Here is a 27,629-nt window from a genome sequence, read left to right on the forward strand (position 1 = left end):
GGGGGGGAATGAACGAGGTGAGGTGGATCTAATGGGACAACAGAAGGCCCACACTGTGCTTTGGTGGAGTGTTTATTGGATGGTGTTTATATGTGGCCCTGCCATGGTGACAAAAGAAATGGGGCAGGGTTTTTCACACCTCAGAGAGCTGGGTAACAAACAGCCTCATTGAACCTCAGGAGCCGTCGGAGTTACAGACACTGTCAGTGAGGTTTTGTACGGTTAGCTCGGTAAAATAAAGAAAAAAGCCACTTGAGGTGCGCTACAGTGATTTCAACATGGGTAATGGATGTTGTTAGGGAAAAAGTGAAGCTTTAGAATCCTTACAACTAGTAAAATCACTCCAGCAATATATTTTATAAAACAGTAACTAAAATAAATACCACTATTCAATTCAATATGACTAAACAATACCAATATATAAATGATTTGTTACATTTGGTATAATTTCAAGGATAATGATAGTAATAATAAGAAGTTACTATTATGAAAAACAATTTTTTTTATTTATCATTTAAATTATAAAAATAAAACACCCCAATATATAAATGTATTGATTTGTTACATTTGGTATAATTTCAAGGATAATGATAGTAATAATAAGAAGTTACTATTATGAAAAACAAATTTTTTTATTAATCATTTAAATTATAAAAATAAAACACCACTATAAATATATATATATATATATATATATATATATATATATTACTATTGCAATAATACTATTGTAGTAATAAAATAAAAAATATAGTATTTTAGTAATAATAATAATAATAACATCATTAATAATAATAATAATCATTTAAAATTCAAGAAGTATATATAAAAGAAGATCACAGATATGTGAAACTAAGTCTGTATAATTAATCAATTAAACAACTATTAAAAAAAATAATAATACAAATTTATTTTTAAAAATATCAAGCGTTTCAGAAAGCTGAATAATTACATAAAACATCATCCTTCATTCTAAGAGGAACAGCATGTGCTCTCAATGATGGCTAAATGACTGCCTGTCTGCTGCTGAAGAACAATGAAAACTTTGCTGTGTTCAAATTAAAAACTTAATAACCGTGCCTCTTTATCTCCTAGAGGATTATTATGGGATGTGTGAAGCAGCAATCACAGCCAGTAAACAAAAGAGCTACTAGCAGATAATGATGAGAATTCAGTCTGTGGTGTTGTAGAACTAACAGTAATTCACTAGCATGCCTGTGGCTGAGATGTGTGTGTGTTTGTGTGTGTGTCTTGGTGCCGGGCGCCATCATCAGGGCTGCTCCCTGCAGGTAGTTGTTTATGTGTTTGCATATCTGTAATGGAAGGAAGAGAGAAGTCACATCTCTGCAGTTAATGAGCTCTCCAGGCAACAGCTGCCGCCATACGGGGCACCACACGTACATTCACAGACTCAATCACCCTAAACCACACCTACAAAGCCAAATTAAATCTGTCTCTATTACTTATAAACTGGACACTGCTGAATATTAAGATAACCGGGTCAGAGCAGACTATTTACACATAAATTAAGAGATTCACAAAGTACAGGTACCTGTACCAGAGAGTTCACGAAGTCAACTCAGGGGGTGCGCAAGAGCCTATATATGAGGGAGACAGAGACGAAAATCACTTTCCTAAACCTCCACATTCAGTGCAGCTCAATGGTGGAATGATTCTTAACAATTCTATCCTAACAGATGATTTCTCTCAACTTTAACAAAATGCCTAAGGAAAAAAACGCTTCCTGCGCTAATTTCTTAAAATTAATTTAAAAGAAATACTATTATCTGTTATTTCTCTGTATTTTAAATACATATTTGTTCTAGCCTGCAATAGTAATTCAGGAACTTTGTATTAAGATATCAAAATTATGGCTTTAGAACAATCTAAACTCTTAAATAATATATAGCCTTGAAACAGCCTTGAAAAAAATGTAAATTAAAATTAACAATAAAGCATTTAATTTGTTGAGCTTCAATGAAAAATAAATTTCACCATATAAAGTGAAAATATATATATATTTTAAATCCCACCTGAAATTGATATATAGATAATCTAAATAGATAAATAGATATCAAAAATACATTTAGAATAAATGCAAAAACATTTTATAATCTTTTTATAATCTTTCTACTTTACGGGCAACTGAAGCAAAATTAATCAGCAAAACATCTCAAAAGAAAAAGTGCAAGACCCAATGGAGGAGCTACTGTGTTTCATTGAATAACTTCTCTCTCCTAGTACAGGAGTCCATTCCTTTTCAACACTCGCTTCTTTTTTTCTCCTTTTATCCGTCTCTAGTTCCTCTCATCGCGCTGACTTTCGGACATGGTACACTCTCATTGATTCTTCTCATTCAGACTCCTGGGAGAGAAAAATTCTCCTGTTCCCGTTTACTAAAGTGGGGACTATTAGTGCACAGGGTGAACGGGGAAGGGCCCTCCATCTTTTAACCACACTCCAGGGGTTTGGCTGCAGATTGTGCGCGCGGAGACCACATTGATCTTTCACACACTCATTACCACCATTTTCAATTAAAGCCTGGCACAGCTATCAGCCACTTTTTGAAAAAAAAAGGCCCTGCTCATTCTTCTCAGGCTTTTAGATTCCTCACAAGCCACCTACTCAAAGAGGCTCTCTATCCTGGCCTTTTCCCTCAGATAGGACTGTGGCGGATAATGCCATTCACTTAATATGGGTGACAACAATGCTGGGTGGAAGGAATTATTCCAAATCATCATGGAATGCAAACACAAGTTCAAAAACACATCCTTGGCTGTTCGCCCAACTAAGAGAGGAAGTTTATAAAGCAACCAATGATAGAGCCGTATATAAGTTTCAGGCTCTGCAGAGCAAAAAGTGGATTTAAGTAAAACATCTAAGCAAGCCAGAGATTAAGCATTCAAGAAGTTACTAAAAGCTGTGCTTACCTGCACTGATCATTCTATGATCTTCAGGAGGTGAAAAGGAAGGAGAAAGATAAGAAAAACACTGGTTAGCATTGGTTAGTGGTAAAGCAGCAAACATTGGGGAGACTGGGGAATCGTGGGATAGAGGAAAATGGAACAGAATGAAGTGGAGACATAAAAGCTTAACAGGCAATATCTGATGAAGCTGAGCCGTCACATTCCTCACCTGCATTCAAACAAAAGCAGATTACCTTCTGTCTGTGACCGCATACGTATTTAATAAACTGTAGGATTACATTCAGAAGGTCACTACAAAATAAAAAGACATCTTGCATCAAATTAATCGTAAAGCAATATCTTTTCTATGCATTTTTATGACCATCAAAATGTGACGTAAAAAAGGAGGACAGTAATGCAAAAAAAGGGGAGATGTTATGTAAAAATGTATATTTTTATTTTTCTAATTTAAAAAATATTTTAAATATGATAAAAAGAAAACAGAATAGAATAATTTCAAAATGTATTTACACTGTATTCAGTATTATCATTTATACACAATGGTAGTAGGCTGCTTATTTAAAAGGTGCTGATTTTAATAATCAAGATAATATGATAACATAATAATATGTAATAGTTGAATGCACAGTCCCTTTTGATAAAAGCATCTGCCAAATGTATAAATGTAAATGTAATAATAATTTTAAAAATCCTTTTGTCAGACAGGAATATTTTCACATTACTGAAATGACAATTTGTGCTTATTGAATAAAAAAATCACTTATTTTTTATTAGGGGGTAAACTGTGACCTGATTTTCTTTGTGAGATCACCCACATCCTTTATTTTAGGATAATCACTGCTGCTTTTCCAGAAAAAATCCTTTTGTCAGACAGGAATATTTTCACATTACTGAAATGACAATTTGTGCTTATTGAATAAAAAAATCACTTATTTTTATTAGGGGGTAAACTGTGACCTGATTTTCTTTGTGAGATCACCCACATCCTTTATTTTAGGATAATCACTGCTGCTTTTCCAGACAAAAGACTAGCTAAATCATCATGTTTCCCGTGGCTTAAGATCACTCCATTATAGGTGAGTGAAGCACCTGGATGACACACAAGCACACATACTTGTTCCATGCGCTCACGCTGTCGCCATATCAACCTCCACTCTGTTGCAGATTGCGGGTAACTGACACTGACTACAAACCAGGTCTCATCTATAAAGCATGAGTGTGTGTGCGAGAATTAATTTACCAACGCAAATTAAAGCAGACAGCAACTCCACAACAGGCCCTTATTGAACCTGCCAAAGGCAAAGCCTTTAACAACAGGTACTGACTCACTAAACCTTCACTTAAGCCTACACCTGTGACAGTTGCATTCACATCATCATTTCATCGCAGGTCTGAGTAAACTTAGTCAAATCTGTTTCTCAGTATCTCTCTAAATACCTCACTCCATTTCAGATCCCAAAGATCTGTAGATCCTTTGTCATCCCTGCAAAAAAAAACAAAAAAACATTTACCTGAGTTTTACAACTAAAGGGAACATTTACCAAACTATTTTGGGAATGAAATGGAGAGAATGACCATTCCTCAAACATAAATCATATGTACCACTTTCATGGTATTGTAAAGTTCTATTTGTGTCATTTTGGAGTTTGAAAGCCCCAGTTCTTGCTCACTTCTATTATATGTATAACATAGACCAGGTGCATTTTGAGATGGTCCTCACTGCAGAACACAAGATCCAGGGGGTGTGGTTCTTCTCCCACCTTGCATATACCTAAACTTACCCATCTCTACCCCCTGATCCCTAAACCCACCCATCTCCACCCCTAAACCTACCAATCTCCACCCCTTAGATGTGGATCCATTCACGCCCCCTGGATCTTGTGTTCTGCAGTGAGGGGCTACTGGCTACACATTTTTGCTTTTCACAGAAGAATATAAGCAAATTAAGTGTCTTTTCTACTTTACGTTTGTGACTCACTAGGTTTTCAGACAATTGCAAGCTTGAGTCTGAGCTGACAGGAAATGATTGAGAAGAAAACAATGACTCATTTATGAGCATCTAGACTATTATAACTTCTGTAATCCGGCATCCTTTGAAGTACAGTACATGAGCATTCAATATGTTCACAGCAGGGGGCTTCCCATCAGACAGGAAGGTGGGGTACGTTGTTGCGCACTGCATGCTGCTTTCGTCACAGATTGCAAACACAATGTGCATAATCAGTGGAAGGACCTTATTGTATCTCTATACTTCTATTGTGGACCAGGAGTTTGTTAGAGGTTAGAAGTGTGCTAGAGGTCTGCGGAAATATTCAGAGATAAATAGCGTAAATTAAATAAATAAAGTTGAAATTTACCAAATTTGACATTATTACCATTTAATTTTAAATACTGGTTGGTAAACTTATTTTAAAAAACTGTAATGAATTGTGTATGAACTTCTTTGGGTTACTTTGCATAAACGTTGCCTTGAACACAAACCTATCAAAATTAGTCTGTGTCAAATATTCTGGGCCCAGTGGCTTTGGCAGGTCACAATAAAAGTGAAAGAGTCTAAAAGTTGCTTGGGAGTCACAGTAGAGAGGGCACTTGAACTCCACTGCAGCATTAACAGAGAAAACAAAGGGCTTATTGAACTTGCAGGGGGACATTTGTATCACCGCAGAGCAGTACAACTCCAGTTTCCCCTGAACAGGCCCCCAAACACAGAGGTCCACCAGGGACACAAGTGCATGGATAGAGGGAGAGAAGACAGAGAAGGCTAAAAACTTGTTTTAAAAACATAAATTGTACCAATGTTTTTAAACTGGCACACTCACACTCAGAAATAACTGGATATTTCTGAATGCGTTTTTACAGCAAACAATATAGCAGAGCTTTGCGTCATTTAGTCCATGTTTACTAAACCTGAGGTCATCTACATATAGTACAAGTGTAAAAGTGACAAAATTAGTATATAGCATATACACACTTCTTCTTCACAGACCAAAATTGATTGCATCATCCTGAACTACACAGATTTTTGAAGTAAATGCTCCCCAGATAGCTGTCCTATTAAATGTTCTCCAAAACAAGAATGCCCCTGCTTTCAAATATGCCTACAAAACAGTATGCAAGATAAGTAGTATGTCCGAATTCATATATTCATAAAAAGTGTGCAAAATGACCTGGATTACATACTTTTTTTTTACATTGCAAAGTAAAGTTCAAATCAAATGTAGTACCTACAAGACAGTATGTGATTTCGGAGGGATCTTGTCTTTCTTTACAACACCTAAACCAAATACCGGCTAGTAAGTAGCAAATTATGACAATTTGAAAAAGACTGCACCTTTGATATGCCCCAAAACCAGACTTCCTGTTTCAACGCTTATCAAGTGGGGTCTTAAAAGTTTTGCTTGAGAAAGACCCTAAAGCAACATCATAAGCTCTTTAGTCACAAGAGCTGACAACTCTGTGTAATTTATACAGACTGTGGATCAATTACCCTTTTCTGTGACACTGCTAACTCTCAAATGCTACTTGTGCTATCTATGTATCTCCTCTGCCCGCAGTAGCCTTGACACTACTTAACTCCCGAGCTAAAGGTCATGGACCCTATTTGCATTTGAGAGAACTTCTGAGACTATTCTACATTAAGTGCCCTCTACATTAGATTTCCTTTGCATTTAAGACTTTTCAGACTTTCCTTTTTATGTAAATCAGCTCATTTTTTTGGCTTGACATCACATAACTGAGTTAAGCGGAGCCATGTGGCTTAGCTATTCTCCATTCAACTATGTTTAAGTCGGGCAGACTTGGCAAAAATTTCTACTCCATTGTGTAATTCTGACCGAACAATCCTGTTAAATCCTCTTAAACTCAAACAGGCCTTGAGAATAAGCAGGTAGCATAATACGGGTACATCAAGTACAAGCCACAGCCTTTTCAAACACATACTGCTTACACAAAAAGTACATCAGACTAGAGCTGTACCAATACGATTGATAGATAGATCTGTTTGACAGGTGGATGGACAGACAGATTAACAGAATTACAGACACAGACAGAAGGACGGATAGATAATATAAATGACAATATAAAACCTAAACATTAAATTTTGAAAGTAAGATAGACAGACAGATAGATAGAGTGATAGATAATATAAATGACCATTTAAAACCCATTTATTACATTTAGAAAAATAAAATAAGACAGATCCAGACGGATGGACAAAGATAATATAAATTATAATATAAAACTCAAATATTATATTTAGAAAAATCAAACAAGACAGGCGGATGGATAGACAGACAGATAGACAAATGGATGATAGATAATATCAATGGCATTGGCAATATCAAACCTAAATATAACATTTAGAAAAATAAAATAAGACAGACAGAAACATAGATTATTTATTTACATACATTCTTGTAACTTATAAGCAATGTGGAAAACTGGCCTTGAGTTTAAATGAAGAGTTCAGACATGCAGTGGCTTGCATGTGTATTTTCTCTGCATATCTCATGAAGACACTGCGATCTGCTTCTATGGTCCATCTTCATTTGCATTCACAGCCAACAGGGGGTATAACTATATGACATGGATGGAAATGCAAAAGGATCTCTTTCACTCAGAGCACAAACTCTCACAATACTGCAATTTCACGCTATACAGCTCTAATTCCCAATCATTTTAGGACTGTCTTGTTTCATTTAGTGTGAGTGGTCAGATTAAATAATCCATCATGAGCGTCTACAAGGCGCCATGAAGAGAAATTCTTGACCTATAATCAGTTTAAATAAGTGAGAGGTTTCATATCCTCATAAATCAGTGCATTTGGACACAAATTATAACTTTGTGACAAGTTGCCCACTCACTGGCAGCATACAAATTTAAGTGATCGATTTGGTGAGGCCTAGGGATGTTCATTTCGGTTATTTTTCCTAACCGACAACAGACACTCGTTAGCCAATTATTAACCGTTTACCAACAAGACGATTTTAAATTCAAGTTTAATTAAATTAGAATGGATACGTGTCTGTGAGCCGTTAAAAAACACTAACATTTGCTTCCCGGGAATTAATTTTACATGCGCAAAAAGCAGCAAACAACAGAACATGAGGATTCATATGGTCTTCATATCACATCACGCACCTGCAGCACTTCTGCCAGCGGAGAAAAACATAATAAAGCTAGGCTATATGCCTATATATATATAACGATAAATAGGCCTATACGAGAAATATATTTTTACTTAAATAATAAATTAAGAAAATGAAAGAAAAACTATAGCTAGTATGCAGAGTTTCAGTTCCATTTTTGTGCTGTGCGAAAGGAAACCAGACGGCAGAAAGCAGCATCCTATTTTTCTTTAGGCTTATTTTACAAAAGCACAAATATTTGTTTTTATTGTGAATGTACACAAATAAAGGCAAACCTTTTACAATTCCGATTATCTTTGACTAAAAGGAGTAGTTGCTTCCACTGTTAGAAGTAAACAATTCAAATGATTGCGCTGGCGCCGCACAGTTAAGCATTGCTACCTTGACAATGCAGCCTGCTCATTATCAGTTAATATGTAGTAAAATCTGTGCCGTTAATCACCGTACCGCCGTGAATGATGTTATGCAAACCATTTTGTTTTACGTGGATATTGGAACGCGAGTGAAGTACGCTACATAATAAATAATATTCTGGCATTCAAATACATCTTGAATACGGAAACATTTGATTTTGTGTCGAATGAGAGACCCAACATTGGTTTCAGTTTAGTTTTAGCCTAAATTAATTCGTTTTGGCTTGTCGTTTAGCTATAGCTTCTTATACTTTTAATTCTTGTTCTTTTCTAAATACTGTTAATTGAACGGATTTGTTGTGGAGTGAGGGGAACTAAAATAGCCTAGCTATGTTTACAGTGTTTATTATAATGTTTGTAAACATTTCGTGTCGGCATTGCCTATTTGTGAATGAAATAATAAAATGCGACTTAGAATCAACTTATGTTTTTTTTTTCTCTAAAAAACGATTTTTTTATACACGTAGCGTATTTCAACCATGCAGCAAACCTTTTATAAATATTTGGATAAATTACAACAAAAAAAAAAAACCTGTATTGTATTAATCAGTCAAAATTCTTCACGGTCGGTTAACAGATAAACGGTTGAAATGAACATCCCTAGTGAGGCTACAACACAAATTCGATTTACTCTAAGCTATAAATTGGTGCAAGACACTCTGCTCATTAAAAGCAGCAAGAGCAAGGACCAGGAGGGACTTATTTTGAGTTAGACACACATATTCAAACAGGTTTTCACAGCCCTGCAGTGAAAACCTCCCCACATCACAGCGATCATGCCTGGGAGCAGAAAGACAGCGGGGTTATCAGCAGCTTTATAGGGTGGATTCCTACAGCCTGGCCCTCTATGAGTGATGATGGATATACCACACACAGACAAGCCAGAGAGAGTGTCTGTTCTCTTTACAGTCAGTGGGAAAGTCAGCTAAGACAGACAGCTTACATATTTCCCAGATCCTCCTCATTCACTCCTTTACCCTCAAAACTGGGGTCCACAAGAGGCTAACTGGGGTATGTATAAACCAATATTACTATATTTTTTTATACATAAATTGTATTGTATATATATAGGTACCATTATATTTTAGTCCTCACAAGTAGAACTTCAAACTGGGAACATTTTAAAGTTTGAAAGCCCCCGTTCTTTGGTAATGAAGCAGTGTCAAATGAGAAGTAAAGGTTAAAGGGCAGAAAGCATTCTGGGCAGACGTGCTCTCCCACAGACCCACAAATCTCATTACACACTAGTATGCACCGACAATTTGAAGACTCAGAGGTAAAAGAAAGAAAGAAAAAAAGCTGCTAATTCTCTCATTGGCACCCTGCACTAGCTGACTGAGCAGTGAGACTTCCTCTTAGGCATGAATCAGATATAATCCCAAATAAACCTACAAAAACATCCATAAATTATTGGAATTAAAGCTGAATCATTAAAAAAAAGTCCCTCTTTCTGCATGACATGTTTTCATTAGGGTACGCTAGCATTCTTCATGGACCTCCCCTCTCTCCCGCCTCCTGGCAAGAATTTATTACGCTAATCATTTTTCATGTGCTGTGCTAACGAGGGTGAATCCACTTGTGAGAGAGCAGCTCCATGCCTCCAACCAAATAGACTAATTTAATGGCACTAAAACCCCTGCTATTATAGCAAACTGCTTTTAATATTCCCAATCAAATGGCACATACATTTTTCAGCTTCGCTTGGGTGTCCTAGCAGCCACAGGGGCATGACCTAGCATTAGCATGAATCAGCACGACCCAAGGCGATATGTGACATTTATACATCACGCTTTCCATTGATATATGGTTTGTTAGGATAGGACAATATTTGGCTGAGATACAACTATTTGAAAATCTGGAATCTAAGGGTGCAAAAAAATCAGAATATTGAGAAAATCGACTTTAAAGTTGTCCAAAGGAAGTCCTTAGCAATGCATATTACTAATCAAAAATTAAGTTTTGATATATTTACAGTAGGAAATTTACAAAATATATTCATGGAACATGATCTTTACTTAATATACTAATGATTTTTGGCATAAAAGAAAAATCTATAATTTTGACCCATACAATGTATTTTTGGCTATTGCTACAAATATACCCCAGCGACTTTTTTTGTGGTCCAGGGTCACATATACAAATGCACCCACACACAACAGCCCGAGGATGACTGGCTTAATGGGGATCGTAACTAGATTTTGGGATGCTAATGTACCTCTCATTGCACGTAGGAACAGGTTGGAAATGGTTAGTTATGCAATAACTAACAACTAACAACATCTGCAATAAAACTTTCACCTTTCAAAGAATTTCTGGCCTGATTCGCACTGTTCGAGTTTACACTAGTTAACAAAAGTGTCTGCTACATATAAATGTATTAAATAAATGTAATGAAATGTAAAATATTACAGGTATAACAAATATTTATGATTTATTATGCTTTTAGCAGACTGATTTTATTATGCTGCGCTTATGTAAAATTGTTAGGAAATGCAATAATTTAATGCACTTTTTATTTGCCACTTAGGTTTTCTAAAGATGTGTCATTATAATAGTTTCATGATTCTTCCTTTTATCACAAATACAAAAGCGAAATGATAGAGATGTTTTAATAGTGTCTGAATACTGAATTTTCAGCATTCAGTTCAAACTGTTCCAATTCAACAATTTACTTGCATTATCATGGATTATTAGCATTATCAATACAATTATTACAGTATGTATATAATATAATATTAGAAATATATACATATATTCCTGTGATGGCAAAGCTGGATTTTCAGCAGCCATTACTACAGTTAGTGTCATATAAAAATCATGTCATATAAAAAATTCCAAAATCATTTTAATATGCTTATTTAGTGCTCAAGAAACATTTCTTATCATTATCAATGTTGAAAATGCTAATATGAATGCCACTTAATATTTTTGTGGAAATCGTGATAATTTTTTATTTTAGAAACATAGAAAGTTCTATTTAATGTGTTCTTGCTAAATAAAACTTCATTTTTTTGTTTAAAAAACAATCTTAAACTTTTGAACGTATACACACTACATAAATTACGACAAAAATAGAATGCATATAATTAAAAACAAAAGCATTTTTGCATTCTTCAAGATTGCATTCTTTTGAGAAATAAGCCATGCTGAAAGTGCCCATCAAAGCTGAAAAAATGTAATATTTATTTTAAAAAATCTATCTCCAACAGATCCTAAGCATATATAAGCATGAGGTCAGTTACTTATGATTAAACTGCCTCACTATTCATCAGAACTGAATAGAGCTGAAGTCTCCTCCTGTCTCTCATCTGCCTACAGATAAAGCAGCCCCTCGAAAAGGTTGCAATCAATTCATTTTGTCATGTAATGTAATTCAATGAAAATTAATGGAGTCTGGACCTTATTTATTTTCTGCTAAAGAAAACAGTGTAAAATGATGTTCAGCTTAATGGGGTGAAGCCACCTTTACTCATCATCCAGTGGCATTCATTGAGAAATCCAACTCTTCCATCCCCTTTCAAAATAGTGGATCATCTGCACCGCAATAGGAAATGAAAATAACATTAACATATGATGTAACACGTAACACAGATGTCATCCAGTAGACAATTAGAGGCGCTACAGTAGTAAAGGCCCGGAGGTGCACCAAGAATACCCAGCATCCTGTCTGATAGAGGTCACCGCAGAAGCAATCGCTCTAAGTGTTCTAGCTGGCAATAAAGAAGGAGATTAAACACAGGCTTTAGCTTCAGTCAGTGGACAGAAGACAGAAAACCAATCAAGCAGAAACAGCTCAACCCTCCTTTTTCTTTCCAGGGCTTCTGCACTGTCAGAGATTGTTATTTGGTATCTATTCTTCCTTCAGTGTATCTCATCCATTTTATTTACATAATCCAAAGTAAGACCCTCGAACTGCTGACAGATCAAAAGATCATTATATGTAATGCAGTTTTAGCATCAAATTAACCTAATGAAAGTAGTGACTCATGGAACACTTCCCAAGATGTCTTTCCGTGTCCCCCCTCTGAGGTCAGCATTACTGCTTAGAAGTTCAAAAAGAAGTGGATAACGGAGGTGGATGCTGAATTCATAGTCTTTTTGGCACCTGCACTGCATACAAACTCTCCTTCCCTTACTTTTCCTCTTTGCATCTGACTTTGTCAATTCAGCTCTGATTAAGTGGAAGGTCTGAGGCGTCTGAAAGCAGTGCCAGCTTTACAGAACCATAATAGAGCTGCTTTTTAGAGGGCAGCAAAGTGCCATTACACATACCTTGGAGAAAGAAAGATCGCCAAGTGACTCATATGCCCACGAGAGGCTAAATGTGGTACAAATGACAGCATTAGACTGTAATACTAGAGGACTGAAAGAGTGAACATCATGAAAAATGGCAAGATTAGTGACTGGACTAAAAGGACATAGAAGAATTGTCGCTCTGCTAAGTAGGTAATCACACAGACATCAACTCACCTAAAGCTTGGTGACAACATACAAATACTGTGTTTGAAAGACTGAAGGCAGTACTTTCTTGCTGAAAAATTAATATGATTATCAAAACTATGATTATCCATCCTTTATAAAGAGCCAGAAATATTTGCTTTCACATTCCAAGATAAAGTGAAAAGCAAAGACTAATCAATCCACTATTACAAAAAATAAAAGAGAGTCTAAATACTTTTGGCCATGTAAGATACTTGCATTGCATTAGATAGAATAGAATAGAATAGAATAGAATAGAATAGAAAATATATGGTATTCCTGGGTATTTCAAAAAAGACCATAGTGCTGCAATAGCACATTTAAAAAAAAAGTTTTGTAAATAAATAAAGTAAATGAATACATGCATAAATTCTTACCCTTTTTTTACCTCAGTGCTGTTAATAGAGCTGTTTCAATTTGTTTCAGTGATACTGGCTGAGCAGAGCGTGTTTCTTTCAAATAACTCATGCTATTATAATGCAGGGAATAACACAAAACTAGAAGTTACCTCAGTGCTGTTAATAGAGCTGTTTCAATTTGTTTCAGTGATACTGGCTGAGCAGAGCGTGTTTCTTTCAAATGACTAAATAACTCATGCTATTATAATGCAGGGAATAACACAAAACTAGAAGTAGAAAATGACTGGGTTTCCATATTAAAGGTCATGCAAACAGATGTCCCTCTCCAATGTTAATCATATCAGCATCTTAATGGTTTCAACATACAAGAATGCAATTAACATGTTCACTGGGGCAGAAAACAGACGTTGCAGAGTCGTGTATCATTATCTCAGTGGAATCAGCACTAGACTAAACTTCCATATAAGTCAGATGATTCATACATGTGTGTGTTTGTGTTTTCAGGCCATGCACTATAGTAATGAGGATATCAAGCTTGGGTTTCATCAACAATGCTGGATGTTTTAGAAACTTTCACCCTTCACGAACCTACTGGTTGACCATGATTCATGAATTGCAGTCTGAAGACGTCTGCAAATCTCTGCCAGAGTTCAACAAGTTCAGAGGGCCGCATTTTGTATTAACTGCTGCAGTGAAGCATTAAGACTGAGACAACAAAAAGTTTTTTTGGCCCATATGAGGCCTTGTACTCATCTGACCATTCAAGGGAATCTATCGCTTGACAATAGAAGATTTGTTTTTGCTCATTTGTTTTTGTTCAGAGGGCAGAACATCAAGTAACTTGGGAGTAATCAAATGTACCCGTAAGAGACTAGCTGATCCAATTATTTCTCTTCATTTGTTTTCAAAATGAATGTGGACAACCTCTCCCTGGATGTCACCGCTGAGAAATGTTTCACTCCTCTAGCACAAATGCACTTCCATTTATGGAAACAAAGTACTTCGGACACAAACAAATAGCACATCTGTGAGAAGCCAAGAATATATCCATTTAAGAAGTTTTGGGCTTCAGTGTCACAGACAAGATTACAAATAAACAATGTACAAAAGCACCTGAAAGGCAAAAATGTCTCATAAAGTATCTAAAAACAACACCCACTCATGATGACACCATAATACTGAAATTTAATCTCCATTCCCACAAACACCTTGTTTCAAAACAACTTATATTTGTGCTAAAGGTGGAAAAAAAAATGTTTTCAATGTTAAAACAGTCCAATATTCCAAATAGTCAAAGAATAAGTAAATGTCATGCTTATAGCAACCCTTAAGTCACTGGCAAAACAGGTACTATACTATAAATTAATTTAAATATAATTAATATAATACAATATAATATAATTTACTTATACTATATAGGATATATATATAGAGAGAGAGAGAGAGAGAGAACACTTACAGATAATTTCAAAGTTATTGGTGTTGATCTGGCACCTGGTGCTAATTATCATTTATCTAACTTAATTATATGACAACCCCTATATAACTGGCAGCATTCCTCCAATTTTTACTGAGTCTGCAAGATGGCGGGCTGCTCTAAGGTGACTGAAGCCCTGCAACAGGAGGTTGTCAAGATGAAGGCCAAAGGGATGACCCTTTCAGCCATTCCAAGATAAGCTGGTCATTCCAAATCTGAGATTTCTCGAATATTGATTTACAATGACACTAATTCATTCAAGTCCCCCAAAAAAGGCTGGTCATCCACATAAGACAGATGCATTAAAAGACAGGATAATGAGGAGACTATCAATGGGGAATAGGTTCAACACCACAGCTGGAATTGCATGCCAGTTCAGTGATGAACAGGGTATGGATCTGTCTCGGCATATTTAAAAGAAATGGACTGAAAACACACTCTGCAGTGACCAAGCCTCTCATCAGCAGAAAGAATCAAAAGACTAGACTCACCTTTGCTGAGAAGCATGTTGTGTGGAGAGAGGAGAACTGGTCCAAAGTTCACTTTAGTGATGAGATCAAGTTTAAATTATTTGGGTCTGATGGGAAACATTTTGTTCCTTCCCTACAAGCATCTCCCAATCAGCCTGCAATTTTCATGCAGGACAATGCCCCCATCACACTGCAAAATGGGTAAAGCAGTTCCTTGAAGCTAAGAATACTGAAATAATGAAATGGCCGGCCTACAGTCCTAATCTAAGCTTGACTGAAAATCTTTGGCAACAAAGTTATGGCTAAGAAACCCACTACAGTTACCACACTATGGAAGAGAGTGGAAGAAGAGTGGACCAAGATCACAAAAGCGCAGTCTGAGAATCTAGATTCTTCGCAGATTTGCTGAAGTCATTCAAAGCGAGGGCCTCTACACTTCCTACTAATTTCTGACAGCTGTAACCCTCCAAAATTGTAGTTGTAATCTTCTTTTGTGCTACAGTGGTTACTGTTCTCAAATTTTGATCACTGTGTTTTCCACAAAATAAAGGTTTTTGTTTAAATGCCTAGGATATTTTGTCAAACATGTTAGTAGAACAGTGGTTTACCTACAGCTGATATTCCTTCAAGCAATGGAAAGAGAGCTAGCAAAAGGGTGCTCTCCTGCTGTGCAAGCATGGTCAGCTTGCCCCAGAATTTCGGCCTTGTCTCCGGTTTGCATTCAGCAAACGCACCCTCAGCAAACAATGGCCACTTATTTTTCCATTGGGACTGGAGCTTATGGGTAAGCTTGACTCTCTGCTCAAGAGAGGCTCATTATAGTGCTGAAAAGCTCTATACTGCATGACGCAGTGTTCAAATCAGCGAAACATGCCGCACTGACCGCACAAGGTGGTTTAAATAGTGAAGTGAAAAATACTCCAAATGAAAGCAACCACAGCTAAGCAGATGGCCAAACAAATATTAAAAAAAAAAAAAAAATCTGAGAAAAATGAAAAAAAGCCAGAGACCACTAGTGAATAAAATGTATAAGTAATTTTTTAATTATATATATATATATATATGTGTGTGTGTGTATATATATATACAGTGGGGCAAAAAAGTATTTAGTCAGCCACCAATTGTGCAAGTTCTCCCACTTTGCTCTACCTGTATAGATCTGCTATGAGGTGATTCATGTATGCTATATGGGGTTATGTCATGTATGTTATATTTGCAGCAGCAATATTTCTTACATGCTTACAGCAGCATGTTGTGGATGTATTGGCGATAGAAAGTCTCGGTACTTGCTCTGCTGCAGCAGCGTAGCAGATCTATTCCGCCAAGACCAAATACATTAACATTGTCATGTACATTACCATGCCAATCCCTCAGAGAGTTGTCATGACAGAAATATATATATATATTTGGGGTGCTCCAATTGATCGGCTACCGATCACCATCGGCCGATAATCACATTGGGATGTTTGATCGGCGGTCTCTAAGAAGGCCGATCAAAAAAAAACGATCTCAAGCTGATGACGCGTCTGCTGTGAAAGGTTTGGCACGACATGCAGCGGCACCATCTCCGTCTCTGTCCGGCGCGGGTAAAATAATTATAATGCTGAAGGTGAGGTACACACTTTCATATTTCTTCATTAAATAACTTATAAAGTAATTTGAAAACCTTGTGTGAGACGTAATTTCACAAACAGCGTGAGTGATACGCAAAATACGCAAATGGCTTCAAATCATCACATCGCATCTGTCTATAAGCGAGCTGCATGCTGCACAATTGATACAGGAATTGTTACTTGCACAATCGAGGCAGTTTCACATCGTCACTAAAGTTTATAAATTGCATTACTTTTTAATTCTTGCCAGTGTTTAACCATTCAGAGCTCACGCGCTCTCCTAGAGACCGTGCACTCATGCACACTCGCAGCGCACACACATAAATGCCAGGTTCACATTACTCCGTTTGCAGTGCATATGTGGTGTGTATTTTTCCGCGCTCATTTTAACAGATTAATAAAGCGTTCACACTGCACACAGTTGCGGTCCGGCAGTGCGTTCCACGAGCGGTGCGTCTGCAGCAGAGTCTATTTTTGCTGCACTGCAAGCGCTGAATCAAAGTAACAGCGCATTGTTTGCAGTAAATATGAACATCGATTGACACGAAAATGTAGTAATTACACCATAAATGCATATTATTAAAGTCTACTGTGTTTCACAGTCAAAAGTAAATGCAAAAGTAAAAAGCATTGAATAATGTGTTGCTTATATTTATTATGTTTAAACTGTACTGTACTGTGTAAAAATAAAAGAATTGCAATGCTGAAAAAGCATTTTCAGTGAGAATGTTTGGATTTGAAATCAAAATAATGGATAAATGTTGTGTTTGTGTCACAAGAGTCACCTAAGAGGGGAATTCCCCCCATTTTCAAAAATGAAATTCAGGCCCTGAATAAATGTCTAAAAATCCTGATTGGAGCATCACTATAAATAGTTATAAATGATAAAAAGAAGGCTTTATAAAGATCGGTATCAGTGATCGGTATTGGCAGATACTGCTTTCTGTGATTGGCGATAGGTGATCGGCCTCAAAAATCCTGATCAGAGCACCCCTAATATATATATATACTGGAAATATTTACTTGAAGCAAAAATAGCATGTTTATTTTTAAATATATTTTTATTTACTTAATTTCTTACTTAATTTAAATTTATTTATTTCTTTACTTAATTTTTGAATAATTCATCTATATATAATATTATTATAGACTATATCTGAATACAATTTATAAAACAGGTGAAAATCAAAATCCATCTTTAATACTTTCAATTGTGAATTTCCCTGGAAGCATTTAAAACAAAAAAATAAAATAAAATAAAAAATAATATTTAATATATTTATAGTACAGACATTTAAAGGGGTCTTATGATGCGATTTCAAGTTTTCCCTTCTCTTTGAAGTGTTACAAGCTCTTGGTGCATAAAGAAGATCTGTAAAGTTGCAAAGACTAAAGTCTCAAATCCAAAGAGATATTCTTTATAAAAATTAAGAGTCAACCACGCCTACCCAAAACGGCTCGTTCTAACACGACCCCACATGTCTATGTCACGATGTGGGAAGATTCGCATAATGTCGCCCAAATGTTCATGCAAAGAAAGAAGGCGTAACTTTTATTCTCGCTGTAGTATTGTTGCTGCCGCCATGTCGTGAAGATGCTGTGTTTTGTTGTGACAGCGAAACTACTTTGTTTGGCCTTCCAAAAGAGGACGATATCTGCTTCGTCATGCCTAGAGCTGATCTGTGCTGGCCGCTGACGAAATACATCAACGTCACATGTCATCACATGTGGTTGCCGCAAGCCCGCCGGCCGCCACTTACTCAAGGCCGCCATGTGTAACACTGTGTTTCGTTGTGAAAGCGAAACTACTTTGTTTGGCCTTCCAAAAGAGGACACGACTAGAAATCAGTGGTTAAGCTGTATTTACAACACTGTTCCAGAACAGTTCAACCCAAATATTCAGATGTGTGCAGCACATTTTATGCACATTTTAGACTATTTCCTGATCCTGGTAGAGTAGACTACAATGCCGGCTGTTCAAACTCACAGACTGTAAGTAAGTTTTTTATATATAAAGAATTTGCCACTGACGATTCAAACGCGAGTTTTGAGCCGTGTAGAGTAGCGCTTGTTTTTTGTAATTTCTCCGATCACAAATGCAGACATGGTTTTATGTTTACGCGGCACAATGCAACGCGTAAAAAATACAGTATAAGTCATTATAATCCGTCATTATGTCCCCACTGGATGCAACAAATGCCTTGTTTATAATGGGTTATAATGTTTTTGTCTCGTCGCTCCGGCCGGACAGGGCATCACAGTATGGTAAGGGGCGTAACATTTCCGTCACACGCTTGAGGTATTCGGCCAATCACAACGCACTGGATAGCTGGCCAATCAGAGCACACCTCGCTTTTCAGACCAATGAGCTTTGTAAAAATCGACGTGTTTCAGAAAGGCGGGGCATAGAGGAGAAACAATAATGTACAGTATGTGGAAAATAATGGGTTTTTTTAACCGTAAACCGCATAAACACATTTCATTACACCAAATACACAAAATAATGTTCTTTTTAACAACATCAAATGACCCCTTTAATATTGATAAAATAATTATAAGCATCAGACAGAATTTTGAAAATCACTAAATTGTGAATTCCAGACTTTTTGGATCCCACCATATTTATTTCAAAAGACATTATCGAATTCAAAATGCTGCCAACGGTGCAAATCTGATTGGATTACAAAACGGAAGAGCTACAGATTGTTATTTATAGCTTTTAGATGTCTAACATAAAGCAGAGCAAAACCCGAGATCGTCTACCTACATAAAGACAGCAGGAATTCAGCAAAAAGTGGCAGACATCTGGTTTATCCAGTGCCCGTTCTCACATAACAGGCTAATAAAGTGTGAATGCTGGAAATGTATAGCTCAGAGCTGTGGATTCTTTTCCCCCTTCCATACGGCTCCTCAGAGAGGAATGCTGAGCAAGTTAACACAAGAACACTCATACACGTCTGCACAGGTCCCCTTCCTCTATACATTTACTCCCACACAAAGACAGCACCTTCCCAGCTGACATTTAGTCTTTGTGTGACGCCTTTTGAAGTGACTGTGGAGTAACTGACCACCTTGTGCTGACAAGATGAAAAAGACAAAAGTGAGCTAACTTTACAATAAGGAGAAAATCTAAAGAGCCAGAAGTCATCCATGAGGGACAGGAATTCTAACTGTGCGTTCTGGCTTTTGTAGATGTCATGCAGGATGGCAAAGGGACGTATTCTCCCGATATTATTTCCCCTTGCTGTAGAAAATGGGTGGGACAATGGATCATGTCGACTTTCATTATGGGTGAATGGATGGATTTGACAAACCCCGTCACCCAAAGCGCTCATGTTACCTGCATAAGACAAAAACACCCACCAGCTACCAGTCACCAAACTACACACAGACATTAAACACAAAAAGAGAAAGATGTGTGCCCTATGTGTATCTGATATACAAAGGCAAGCACACTAACACACAGCCCAATTTTTGTTTATACAAAATTAATAATTTTTTATATTTTTAATTTCATCCAAAGAACTGTTCATCCAAAAATAAAATGTTATTCATTTTTGCACCCTCATGTTTAGAGATGTACCAATACATTATAATTCTGTCTGACATTGATAAGCAAGAGTAATTTTTGTTTTTAATAATGCCTACCAACAAATCAATATCCAGAATGATATACTTAATATCTGAATTTTAAAAAATACAAAATAAAGTAATAAATTAAAAATAAATTATAATTAATGTAATTATAATTAATTAAATGAATGAATTAATTAATTAATTCTGCCAATAAAATCAATTGCATTTTTTTTGTGCATGACCATGTAGGCTTCAAAAATAAAATAAAATAAAATAAACAAGGTGTGACTGGTTATGACAAAACCAATGTTTTTGGTGTGACAATTTACATTTCCCCCCAAAGGTACCTGATTGGACACAATAACATCACACATTGTGAAACTTTTTTTGTCCATTTTGAAGTATAAATCAGCAAGCTTAGAAATTATGTTTTTCATGGTAAATGAAAAAAAAAACAGGGTCAGAATGACATGAGGGAGGGTAAATTCTTTCGGTGAACTATTCCTATGGCAAGCATTAAGTCATTAAATCTAAAGTCTAAATCTTCAGGCTGCACACTTGCGATGTCAATAAATCAAATTCATCATTTCACACAATTTCTACACCTGTAATAAGAAAGAAAAAGTACGGTAAGAGGTGGGGAAGTAGAGATACAAAGAACAGGGCACCTTGGCAGATCAGCTGAGGCCTGTGGGTGGAAACAGAATTGCTGGAATTCCTGCCTCAGATGGCATGTCCCTAATCTCATTATCTGAACGAGTATGAAATCTGCATTCCTGCACCCCTTCACCTCCCCTCCCGGGCCTGGTCCACTTAGTATCTCCCTTTCTCTCACTATGACAGCGGACACTTCAAAAGACTCTATTGAATGAGTCCTGAGAGAGACAGGGTTCGGCACAGAGAAGCCACTCATCTGTAATCTATAGAGGATGAGCGTCTCCACCAGTGGTCAAGATGACCTGTCAAACACACGGCCTATCACTGAACACTACAGGCAAAGAGAAACATGCATATAATGACACCAGCTGGATAAGATTAAGTGCTTTCTAAAGCTGCAAAATGGATTGGAAAGGATTTCTATATCTGTCAGCTATGACTGAATGTGTTTTTTCAGCCAGCGACATGTCAAGACTGACACTATGTTTGTCTTCCACTGACAGCAGACAGGTTCAAACTGACCCATTTTAGCATAACCTGCTAGCAATCCCAGGACGGCAAGATTTCATGAGATAGTGAGCTGTGAGTGTGATGAGCAATATGAAGTGGAATTCAAATCATAATTGAAACCAGAAAAATAAAATAAAAAGGAATGAATGAATGAATGAATTTTCACTGTGGTCTAGACTAGTGCTGTGTTCGATACGATGATGTATCGTCACAGAGATCTGACGATACAAGTATCGATACAGCTGGCCCTGTATCGATATCGCGGCATGTACGCTGCAGTGGACCTCGCTAAATTTGAATACAAGAAGACCATTTAAAACGGAGTAGAAAAGTGCAAGGTTTCTAAAAAAATAATGATTAGAGCATAATATATAGGCTACAACGAGGTTTGATATGGCCGCAGAGGAACACAACCGGGGTTGCCTGATATGAAGAGACATAATCCCCGAAACCGAGCTTCCCACTTGAGCAATACGGAAATATCTGCTAAATGTGTAAATTATCTTTGTCAACCTGGCAACCATGTGTACGCGCGCTCTCTCCACTGAGGATAAACGCGCTTGCTTTCTGAAAACACGGTTAGCTTGCAGTTTAGCGATCTCCACTTCAATATTAAATTGTCAGAAAAGTGTGATTTATCAAGTGTTCATTTATATGGGAGAGAGAGAGAGAGGCTGTGTATGTATGAATTACCACCGTTTTACCGCGTTTCTCTATTAACAGTGAAGCTGTGGCTTTAATTCCTTTAGATACAATGATGTTACCAGTTCCTTGTTGAGAAAGATAATGTAGCTCTTCAGCGATTAAGCTATTTTATTGAAAAAATTGCGGGGCAGTGCTAAAAAGTTTGCCTAAAGAATGTATGTGCAATCAGAATATTGTAGGGTGGGGAGTGCACAATGTAAACATGAAACATATGCCATTACCTATAGGTTATTGTATTGTGGTACAGTTATAGTGGCCCTTCATAATGCAGAGGTCAAGTGCCTGTTCTGCCAATAGTTAGCAATGGCCTTATGGTATGCAGTGTTTAATAAACAGCTGTTTTACTAAATTCTTCTGAGGTGAAATTCAGTGCAGTCCTGTATCGTGATACGTATCGTATCGCATCGTGGCCTCTGTATCGTATCGTGACTTTGCTGGTGATACACAGCCCTAATTTGGACACCACTGAATCTGACACCCCCCCCAACTCATTTATGTGCAAATGAAATAAAGGATCAAACGACACAAAACATATCATAGAAAGGGTGTACAGAACCGTAGCATGCTAAATATCAAATGTCAAGGTTAAACGCAAGGGTGAAACCTAAATAAACAAGCTAATCAGCATGATTTAAAGGTGAGCACTGCCTTAGACGTGTCCTCTGAAAATGTTACAGGCTCTATTTCTGTGTCATTGATCTGGGTGAGTCGGTCAGTTTGGTAAAGGTGACTGTCTCTGTCATTGCCAAAATAAAATAAAATAACGTACAGAGACGACAATGAGTAAGCTTTTCATAAGTTGACTGAGCAGCACAGAAATTACTCTATTTGTCTTTAAAAATGCATAATTTAGGAAATTAGAATAATAAAGACATGATTTTGGTACTTTATGTCACAATAACCGTGTTTTTCTATTACTCAGTAGAATAAAGTAGCTAAGAACATCAATCTTTAACACACACACCCACAGTAGCAAGACATACTTAAAGCAGTTAGGTGAACTTTCCCAGCCACAGCTCTTTAACAGTTCTGGGAAATTTAATAGTTAAAACATTTTGAAACCACAGAGGGCAGGGGGGGGGGCATAAAAATCCTATTAACCAACACAAAGGCTGCAGTGTTTGGCATTGACACTACGGCACTCTGCTTTAATGAAGTGGCCCGTTAGCGCTGAGTTAGCACCAGGCCAAGATAAAAAAAAAAATAAACAGCTGATGGAGAATAAAAACTGCATCATTCACTTTGAAGAATGCACAAAAACAAATATTAGCATTCTGTTAGACTACGCCCTCTGCATTATGCTTCATTATCAGTGCCTGAGCTCAGCCAGTGCAATGCCAGCTGGGATACATGCTCAGTAATGGGACAAGCACCCACTCCCATGAGATAGGACCCAATAAAAGAGCCATTTAGACCAGGGAGTGAGGTGTCGGAGAGGGCGCTAGGAGGTTTACGTGCTTCAGCAGATGAAAAGGCCTCTCACTCACGTCCGCTTTATGAGACAGAGGGTTTGTTTTGACTGTCTCCTAGCTTTTAATATACATGATAAAGGATGTCCTTAGAAAGGACGGCTTAAAAGCACAGGCCCACCACTGACAAAAAAAGCACACGGCTTCCTCACAATGCCGATTGTGTGTGTCTCAGCACTGCTTTTCATATGAAACTTTCTGGATAAGTACAAAAAACGACTACTTGGACAGGATGCTCCAGAAACTGTGGGCTTCTACTCATTTTAGGATCATCTACTACATGAAACAAATAGAAAAATGTGTCTTGTAGTGCAATATTGGTATTATGCATCTGTTTGAAAGTTAATGGTTTTGCTTCTTCACTTGTTTCCTCTCATTGGACACATTTTTATGTGTATTGACTCATCCACCCAGCAGACACTGAACAAACGCTTGGCTGAGAGGAGCAGAGGGGGCTGTTTGTTCACAGTAGGACTGCCGTACACTGGCCAACACTGCATATGAAAGCACTTGAGAACAGACACACTCATTGCTATTCCATCCCATTCTCTCATTGTCTTTCTCTGTCAAGGCGTGACAGGTGCAGACATCAGTTTACAACAGGGCTGGGATAAAGGAAGTGCTGCTGAAGAAAACAGAAGAAAGGAAATGATGGCTATCAATATTCAATAACAAATAACATGATAAAAATGCAACCAATTACACCCTCTGACCTGTATGTAACTTCTGTAATAATTCTTACCATCTTCAAGAGAGGATCAGCTTGGTAAATCTGGTAACCGACTCATTAGCTCTGTTCCAAAAGTGAGTGAGCTGCTTTGCTGTCTACAGCCTACATAGACAACTGTCTATTGAGGTAACATACTAACAACTTAAATAGGTGATCTGAAACTCTACACAGTCAACAACTCCAAGAACTATACAAATATTACACACAAGAAGCACACAAGAGACATGACTACCAACTGTAAATGTTTCGTGATAAATGACAAATAGCAAGATAAACTGAAAATCGATCATCTTGCTCTGATGTTGCTAAGCTAACTACACTGACAAAAATTTGGTGTAGGAACAATTTCCACTCAGAAACTGCTTAAATTGTGTAAACCTTACAAACAATCAAAAAGAAATGTCAAGTAAAACACTGAATTATAAGTGAAATCTTTCAAGTAGAAAAGCTGAAATAGTATTTTCTTGTAAAACGTACATAAATCTTTATTTACAACTAACATAAAAAAAATGGTATAGTGTATGGAAGGTAGTATAAGAAGGGAAATGTCTGCTCTCAACTGACATCACTAAATATTAAGACTATCAAATTTAAATTTTCTTTCTTTCTTTTTAATCAATTGGAATCCCTAATCAATATCAATATTGAATTACTGCATTAATGAGAATAATGAACATATTTAGCACTGCATGTTTGTGCATTATGTTGCTGTCTGACAGCATGGTAGTGTTGTTTATATGTACTTCCTGCCCCAACATGATCAGTCTTGGAAGAAAGACCAAGGAAAAGTATGAGGGCTGCAATTATAGCTGATGGAGATGTGAGAAAGCATGGAGAGAGAAGAAAAAAGTAGCGATATAGAGACAGATGACAGCTTATTTGGAAATGATGAAAGTCAGGGAGTGTCTTACCTGAAATGGCAGTCAGCAAGGCCAGTGATGGAACATGAAAGAGAAGGAGAGAGAAAAAAGCCATGTTAGAGTACAGAAAAATCTGGCAACCAACTTACTATCTCTGTGCCACAACCTAGTGAGCTGCCTTTAGGTCTATAGTCTACATAAGCAGCATGCTAACCATAACAGTTCCATCAAGTGAATGATTTGGAACACTACACCGATAGGAACTCGAAAGCACTTCTCACAAGAGACACAACTCTCAATTAGTTCCAAGAAAGTGTGACGTTAGCATGTCATCACACTTTCTTGGAAAAATGTGTTATTCTAATAAGCATAACACAACAGAGCACATACAAATATTAGGTAAAACAGTCTTTTTTAATAGCTTGAACTATTTTTATTAATATCTTTCAGTACAGAAAAATAAAGAAATAGTTTGGTGGTGGTAAGGTAGTAAGGCTGCATTTATTTGATACAGTAAAAACAGAAATATTATTAAATATTTTTAGAATTTAAAATAATGGTTTTATATTTTAATATATTTTAAAGTTTAACTTATTCCTTACTCCAGACTTTAGTGTCACATGATCCATCAGAAATCATTCTAATGGAACTCCAGAAACATTTCTTATTATTATCAACATTGTGCTGCTTAATATTTTTGTGGAAAGCAACAGGCATTTTTCAGCATTGTTTGATGAACAAAAAGTTCAAAGTAATTTATAAATGTATTTAATGTCCCTTTTGAGTAATTTTATGTGCCCTTGTTGAATAAAAGTATTAATTTCCTAAAAGAATACATTTCCTAAAAAGTATTTTTTTTTTAAATCATACTGACCCCAAACTTTTGTATGGTAGTGTACATTTCTCTGAAAAAAAAATTACATCTATAATTACAGAACAGATTATGTTAGAAATGAAAGAGAAATCAAAATTGTCTGATACTTCACAATATCTATTTCTACAAGTCATTCTCAGGATTTCTGCAGCCAGTTTAAAGTGTCTTAGATATTATGTTGAATATTCAAAGCTGCCTTCAGAGTCCAGACAAGACCTCTCAGGAGTAGCAAGACTTATAAAGTAATTAGTTCTTATGTTCACTTAAAACACAACCGACTGTGAACTGTAGAAAAGACATCGGTAAAGTTCTCCATGTAACCCCAGTGGTTTAGCCTCAATTTTATTAAGAGACACAAGTGCTTTGTTTGCACAAAAAATATAATACAACTTTATTTATGAAAATATTTATCTGTATGGTGTGTTCACGAGAGCATCACAATGCATTTGTGTTGTGTTCACACGATAGACAACACAACGCACATGAGTGAGTGTTCACTAGAGTACCACGATGCATTTGTGTGGATAATATTTTGTAAATAAAGTGGTAAATTATGCTTTTTGGCGCAAACAAAGCACAAATGTCACTTCATAAAACTGAGGTTAAACCACTGGAGTCACATGGATTACTTAATGATGTTTTTCCTACCGTTCTGGACCTTGAATGTTTAAATTGCATGGCTGACTGTAGAGGGAAAGAAAGCTCTCGGATTTCTTATAAAAATATCTTCATTTGAATTCCGATGATGAACGAAGGTCTTACAGGAGTGGAACGACACGAGGGTGAGTAATTAACAACAGAATTGTCATTTTTGGGTGAACTAACCCTTTAAGACTCCACCTATGGATCCAACAGGATGTCATATGATTCACTTGCATCTAGCCAAAAACTGTGATAGGCTATAGTTGGCAGTACTATTAACACGGGTGAAGAAAGATATTGTATTATCTCAGAATAAAATGGACTACTTGATTAAGTATTTTAAGTATTTCAAATACAAAATACTGTCTCTCAAAGCATTTAATTACAAATTACATTTTAAATTTTTTTGTCAAGCAAAATACTCAAAAGTAATTATTTTAAATACATTTAAAGTACTGCCCATCTCTGGCTGTAACATCAAACAAAGAGTGTATAAAAGCACAGCTAAACATCCGCACAGTAAGGTTGAACAGTTGACAGTTTATATCTTCAATATAGTAGTGTATTGAGGTCTGCCAAGCTCCATACTTTTCTCAGCTGCCATCTTTCAACTCTCTGACACTCACTGAAATATTTACAGCAAGACCAGACACATGTATCATTTCCCAAGCCGGCTTCACCACGAGCCAAAATCCAGTAACCAGGACAGTCACTTTTACTG

General features: G+C 36.7%; 1 protein-coding gene across 1 annotated transcript in view; it reads right to left on the reverse strand.

Annotated features, from left to right (window-relative positions):
* Positions 1-27,629, reverse strand: part of LOC107593945 (agrin-like) — a 299,089-nt gene that overhangs the window by 210,138 nt on the left and 61,322 nt on the right. The window contains exon 3 of the mRNA XM_016283847.1: positions 2,931-2,951. Within this exon, the coding sequence (XP_016139333.1) occupies positions 2,931-2,951 (21 nt within the window). The remainder of the gene's footprint in view (positions 1-2,930; positions 2,952-27,629) is intronic.

This window comes from Sinocyclocheilus grahami, unplaced genomic scaffold (genome assembly GCF_001515645.1).
Source record: "Sinocyclocheilus grahami isolate Dianchi unplaced genomic scaffold, SAMN03320097.WGS_v1.1 scaffold177.1, whole genome shotgun sequence".
Taxonomy (NCBI): Eukaryota; Metazoa; Chordata; class Actinopteri; order Cypriniformes; family Cyprinidae; genus Sinocyclocheilus; species Sinocyclocheilus grahami.